This window comes from Musa acuminata, chromosome BXJ2-5, assembly GCF_036884655.1.
Source record: "Musa acuminata AAA Group cultivar baxijiao chromosome BXJ2-5, Cavendish_Baxijiao_AAA, whole genome shotgun sequence".
In the NCBI taxonomy this organism is placed as follows: Eukaryota; Viridiplantae; Streptophyta; class Magnoliopsida; order Zingiberales; family Musaceae; genus Musa; species Musa acuminata.
The window spans coordinates 39,050,781-39,057,500 of NC_088342.1; the positions used below are offsets into that span (position 1 = coordinate 39,050,781).

Below are 6,720 nucleotides of genomic sequence, written 5' to 3' on the forward strand. Positions count from 1 at the left end.
AGGCTCGACCTGACTCCACCCTCGAAACGAGGGTACGGGAACTATGTGTGAGCTTACCGCGTACCACTTAGACGACGAAACTGAGCAAAAAAGCATCAAATCCTTCCTTTTCGGTGTTCATGTTCTCACCGAACGTGAGCGGAGCCCCACCAAGTCGTCCAAAACCGGTGAGAACTCGTAAGATGAACCGCGTCTACCTCTCAAGATCGATCGGATCCGATCCGATCCCGCACCGCACTTGAAATGAGGATACGGAGACCTTCGGGTGTAGTTACCGTGTAGAAAATTTGAAACACATTATGCTACTTATTATATCTTGTAAAATTTGATGTGCATTTCTTAATAATATCAACAATTGGAGTAATAAACATTTGAATAAATGGTGAGTAAGAGCTGACATAGCCATTTGTTATGGATAGATTCTCTTGCTCAGTCCATATGAGAATGAAAATTAATTGTGAGAAAGAGATTGAGAAATAATTAATGCTTGGAACAGAAGAAAAAAAGTACAAATATTTGTTTAGTGAAGAAACAGGTACTGTAGTGGTTACATATTTGCATTAATGTGACACATGATGATACATGACATTTTTGGTCAAACTTGACAAGAGAACAAGTGAGCCACCACCACCCACACCAGCAGCATTCAAGTTGCAATTAGTAGTGTTGGAAACTTGATCTGAAACTGGAGCCTTTTGAGTCCTCAACAAAAGTTTGGTTGCTCTCTTCCAAATGACAAAACTCTGATCCATGAAAGGTTTCTTGGTTGCCTGAGAGACACATGAAAGAAGGTGCATCTAACAAGTCATGTAAAGCACCAGAAGACTTGCTTATACCTCTCCATCCCCGTTGACAAAAGTTTCTCCGTTCTTCATGAGCATAACTTCCGACGATCACGAGTAGTAGATTGACGAGGCACGCTGCGGGGTTTCATGCTTGCGGTTTTTAGAAGTCTGCGGAATTCATCCAAGCTTATTTTCCCATCCTTGTCAATGTCAACCTCCTCTAATAGTGGATCGATGGAGCCCTTTAGACCTGTGTGCTGTAGTTATCGAAATATTGTTAGATTCTAATCCTCAAGCAAATATTAACTATGGTATATGTGAAGTTAATGCGGTTCAAGGTTGATATGATCTCAATATTCAATGTTGCTGAGCAAGAAAAACAGGCTACAAACTATTGCTGGAATAGAAATGCACGCATTCAGAACCAAAAAAGATTCACAAGAAATTGTACCATTCGAAGTTCGTCAGGTGTGATATATCCATTCTTGTCCACGTCGAACTTATCGAAAGCAGCCTTTGTAAGTGAGCGCCACTTTCCATTGTCATGCTCAACCAATTGATGCACGTGTAAAGTAGCTGCCACAAATTCCTCAAAGTCGATAAATCCATCTGTGTTGCTGTCCATCTGCTCCAGAAGAATAGTATCGACTTTTATAATTCCAATACCAAAGGAGGAAAAGAGTTGTTGGTATCCAGATACACGTCGACAATCACTTAAGCAAAAGCAAGCATACAACAAAATTGATAGGAATATTAGCAGAAAATCATGTAAAAATGGTTAAATCCCTAGTGGTATACGTTTCTTCCAATTTAAAGTACAGAAGAATGCCACCAAACTAACTTCCGATGTGACTGAGAAGCTAGAAATCATAATAAACACTTGTTTAAGTTACTTTGAATAGCATTTCTGGAATTCTTCAATCTTTTGCTTGTTATGGGAAGAATCCATATTACAAGGAAATGATGGAAAGATTAGACTATACAATAATTTGCTTAAATTTCTTAGGTATTGTCTAGAGAAGGAGCAGCAAAATAACTGCCACCAACATTCTTGAGACATCACTCCATTTGGTTAGCAAAAGCAAATATCAAGAAACCTTCAGCAATTGATAAGAAATAAAAAAAAGCAAACAGTTTAACAAGTGAGTTAACAGCAGGACAAAAAGTTTATTAAAGATTGTAGCCTACCGCTTGAACAATCTCTGAAACGCAAGGCTCCTTCAATTTCCAAGGAAGATCTTTAGCAAGAGCCTGCACAACAATTACCATGACTCATGGTGTTGACATAATACACATGACATTGGTTACAATTACATGTGTAATTGTAACCAATGTTTAAACAAAAAAAAAGTCAACCAATCTAAAAACAAAAAAATGTTTAACCAATGTTTAAACAATTCTTATATATAATAAGAAGAGGATAATAACTAACTACAGATTAACTGCTACTAATAGTCATAAAACAGACTAACTTTGATCAAGCTCCAACAGAAAAAAAATCTAAGTAACACAGATGGTGGACGCACAACAAGTCCAGGACTGTTCATTAAAAAAGTTAAAGTTTAAACAAAAAATCTAGCAGGTTAAACTATCTGATCAGCATGACCAATCAACCTGATGCACGTACTTTTGGTACAGATCACCTACAACTAGGGAGATATCATAAGGAAGTATTCAACAATAGATATGTGGAAACCCAGGTGGGCCGAACCACTCAAAACCACCAAGTGGCTAGTTGAAATCATACTAATAAAGAGGAACAGGAAAGAAAACCTTCCAAGGTTATGTAAAGTTCCAAATTACTTCATAAATCAGTCAATTCACCTATCTGCAGGGATGGCCCGATAGAATAACCTGGCTGAACTGGGGGGCCAAGCTAGTGAAGAGAACATTCAGGAAAAATTACATACGTTAGCTGTTTGTGCTAACAGAAAGGGCAAGATGAGTTTGATGGTTAAAATCATAGCTAAGTAATCAAGCATCATGTTTTAGCAATTGCATTCAAAATTGAATGACTGAACATTTTGTTTAATAATACTAGCTACATTTTAAAAATAAAACCCTGCCAAGAGTAATGCTGACAATGCAAGCTTTTCTAGCAATGAATTGATAGAATCAAATGGCAGAAACTAAAGATCTTTCTTGAATCATTAACTAAAGAAAGAGTGAAACATACAATCCAGAACGACAGTAATGAACAAAATTTCATGATAAAAGCATGTACGTGATTAGTTAATGATAGGTGAAATCTCTTGAATGAAAGGAAGCATATTTTCATAATATCATTATGATATTCTTCATTTAAAAAAGAAGTTCCAGATTTCTGAAACCGAGTGTTAAGTAAAATACATGTCTCATTTCTTCAAGACTGATTGCACCACTTTTATCAACATCAATTGCATGAAACTGATCTTTGAGATCAGCCAGCTCCTCCTCATTAAGAGTACTTGCTAGTGCCTGCATATGCCATGGTATAATTCAGGTTCCAAAGAAGCAATTTGCAATGCATGGGAAAAGGCATCGCATCAACGTATTTGCTAATAGCATCAAATTTATTTACCCTGAGCGCAAACTGCTTAAACCGACTGTACTTTACAAACTGGCGCATGTTAGACAACACAGATATATCCAGTGGAATTTCTAATGCATCTCCCCCTTCTCTTGCCCATGGATGTGCTGCAAAATAAAACAAAGCTTTTGTCAAACCACAACAAGAATATCAGGAAGCAAAATCAGATAAAAGGTGTGGTAGGAAAAACAGAACTAGTGAAGTGAATTACAAAGATCATTCTTATCCATGTCCTCACAGTATAGTATAAAATAAGAAAAAAGAATAGAAACAATAGCGGGTAATGTTGTCATATGAATATTATCGGCAACCCATGGCATTCATTTAGTTAGTTGAAGAGGGGGTCAAACTTGGTACATACACAAAGCCTGAGCAGCAGTTAGTCTTGCACGTGGATCCTTAACCAATAACTTCTTAACAAAATCTTTGGCACTCTCACTTATGTTTGGCCATGGCTTTCGTCGAAAATCAGGCTCGGTTCTTAACACCTACAGACAATCATCGTATAGAATGATATGATTGCTCTTGCATCCATATAGAAACAGTAAACTAAAAGTAATAATGATTTTTTACACTATATTTGTCAAGAATATGCGAGAATAATAAAAAAATTTGAACTGGTTCTGTAAGTACCAGTTATAAATAAAACCCATTATCACAGTTTTCAAAGACCCGAATAGCAAAGTGTCAAAGGTTAGTGAGCTGAAAGAAAGGTTGAATAAAAACCCATATGCTTGGATCAAAATTTGGTACAAGGAGCATAACTCAAGATGGAGATTTTATTTAGGTAAAGATGAAGGCAATAAGTTACCAAGAAAATGATTTGACTAAGTGATGCCATAATGGGTGCAAGTACAAATATCAGGATATGCCAGCTACCTAAAGGCACTAACAGTTAATTGTGGAAAGCAGTTTTAAACCCTGAAGTGTTAAAATTAAAGAAGCACATGAAAGTTATTTTGATAAATTGTTTGTGAATAATATTATAATAGGTTTTTAGAAATAAATCAAACAACCATAGGCTCTTTTAGCAGTATACTAGAAGAATGGTCACACTTGCATTTCAATAAGAAAATATAATTGTAAACCTGAAAATCTGGCAAAGAAAGGGTTTTATAACACGATTCCTATCCTAAAAACACAAAGGATGGTACCTCCTTATATATTCCATCTTCAGTTTTATCCCAAAAGGGACGCCGTCCACAAAGCAAAATGTAGGTTATGACACCTATGCTCCAAGCATCTGACTCAGGCCCAGACCTCCGTTTCAGTACCTCGGGAGCAACATAGTATGCACTGCCAACAATATCATGAAATTTCTTTCCTGCAACAAGTGATAACATCAGTTAAAGCTAGTTCATATTTTCACTTGTCCAGTATTTACGTTACATGAGCAAGCTACACCTCAGACACACCTGGCCTTATAAAGTCTGACAGGCCAAAATCTGTTGCCTTCAGAGGACAATCCTCTTTTGTAGATTTAAAAAGGAAGTTCTGTAATTATCAAAAGAAAAAAAAATCTGTCACGATGCCTCTGTTTTTATAACACTACATAGAAAGCAAACTTAAAGATGTTCTGGATCTGTGTTCCAATACACACAATTAATGTTTGAATTTACCTCTGGTTTCATGTCTCGATGAACCAGACCATGCAAATGGCACTCAGCTGCAACTTTAAGCATCTGTCGTACTACCACTGCAGCATCTTTCTCTGTGTAACGGCTCTCTTTTCTGTAAAGAAGATTCAGTCGGAATATGATTAGTTCAAAAGCCAATCTCCATACAGAAAATTCTCGAGATAGATTAGCAAATATATGAACAATAGAAGAACACGAGCCAGATTATTATGAGGAATAAGATATCTCTTTCCCCATTTAAGCTCAAAAGAAATTGTTTTCAGGATCAACAGGTAAAAAAAACTTGAATATCTTACTTGGCCAATATCCGATCAAGAAGTTCACCACCCTCGCATAATCTAGTAAGGACACACACCCCAGAACTTAACATTAGATTATTGCTTAGGAAAAAAAGAAGGCAAAATTTTAGCAGTTACTGAAACTGAAATTACCCATAGTTCTAGCAGGATCATGCTCACATCATATATTTAAATATAATAAAAATACATCAAAATTCATCATGATCTAATTGCCTAATAATAGGAACAAAACAAAAAATTCTAGCAGTTAAAGAAAATGCAAATAGCAATCCTATGTTTCACTTTTTCAGCACTGAGACAAACAACAAGAACTATACAAAATTATCCTAATCACATGCCCATCTAGTTGCTTTATTAAATATGAAAAAAAAAAGATGACCACTGCATGATAACTCATGCGAAACATAGAGGATGTTTCTGTGACTTGAACCGCATTCACTTATGTTGTAAAGGAGAAACCTTATTGTGGTGCGAAAACTTGCCCTCAATCATCATGGACACAACAGCTAAACCCATAAATTCTTTTCTTTCTTTTGTGGCATCACCTGATTACTGAGTCTCTGGATACAACAAAACTAGACATATCCTAGAACTCAAAAAACTTACTCCTGATAACATGGAGAGAAAGTGATTCGCTGCTTTCACCCTTTCGGAGCTTCAAAAGGAGCCGCAGAGATTTGAATTTGAAAAGCAAGAACTTCAGACTTGTTAGACGGTCCTCACAGTAAAGAAAGAAGTACAGGATCTGATGTCAATTCGCCAACAGAGAGGGAGGTCGGACATGAATATGATTTGTGGACATTAAACTAAATTTAGGAAGAAGCCCAGAAGAAGGTGACAAGCATATAAAAATAATAATACAACAACATTTTTGGAACTTGATGTTACTTCCTAACAAAAGATACTAATTCTAACCAATTCAGTCGTTGGTAGAACTATGAATTTGGAAAAAATCTTAAATAATGTAAAATGACACTTTGACTGAACCAACTTGACACAAGCTATAGACTTGAAGTAGACTCAACAATGAAACCTTTAAATCTAGATTCAACATGTACATTATCCATGTTCAGATTTCCACAATAAATCAGAGATTATTTGAGTTCCATAAATTTTCAGAAAAAAGAATTACACTTTTATATCTTGATGCATACTTACAATTACAACTACCCTCTTAGGGATTTGTGTCCAGATTAACAATATAAAATTATACTATGAGCATTATATTAGCAAAATTTCAACCACACTAGCAAAACTTAGATATTATATAAACCAAAAAGTTCTATACGAATAATTACATCAAAATTATAAAAGTGCAAAACATATATTCATTCTCCAAATGATTGAACAATGAAATAAACCTATAGATGGCTTCTAAGTGCAGCTTCCGTGGAAAAATAGTTCGTGATACAGCAAAGAAACTTACTCCA

General features: G+C 35.8%; 1 protein-coding gene across 1 annotated transcript in view; it reads right to left on the bottom strand.

Moving 5' to 3' along the window:
• Positions 1-469: 469 nt before the first annotated feature.
• Positions 470-6,720, bottom strand: part of LOC103985814 (calcium-dependent protein kinase 18) — a 7,676-nt gene continuing 1,425 nt past the window's right edge. The window contains exons 2-12 of the mRNA XM_009403655.3: positions 6,717-6,720; positions 5,288-5,329; positions 4,974-5,085; positions 4,770-4,848; positions 4,509-4,678; positions 3,716-3,842; positions 3,346-3,461; positions 3,135-3,242; positions 1,974-2,036; positions 1,237-1,410; positions 470-1,042 (exon numbers count right to left, since the gene is read on the bottom strand). The exon at positions 6,717-6,720 is cut by the window's right edge and continues 127 nt beyond it. Coding sequence (XP_009401930.2) covers positions 872-1,042; positions 1,237-1,410; positions 1,974-2,036; positions 3,135-3,242; positions 3,346-3,461; positions 3,716-3,842; positions 4,509-4,678; positions 4,770-4,848; positions 4,974-5,085; positions 5,288-5,329; positions 6,717-6,720 — 1,166 coding nt within the window. The 3' untranslated portion in view covers positions 470-871. The remainder of the gene's footprint in view (positions 1,043-1,236; positions 1,411-1,973; positions 2,037-3,134; positions 3,243-3,345; positions 3,462-3,715; positions 3,843-4,508; positions 4,679-4,769; positions 4,849-4,973; positions 5,086-5,287; positions 5,330-6,716) is intronic.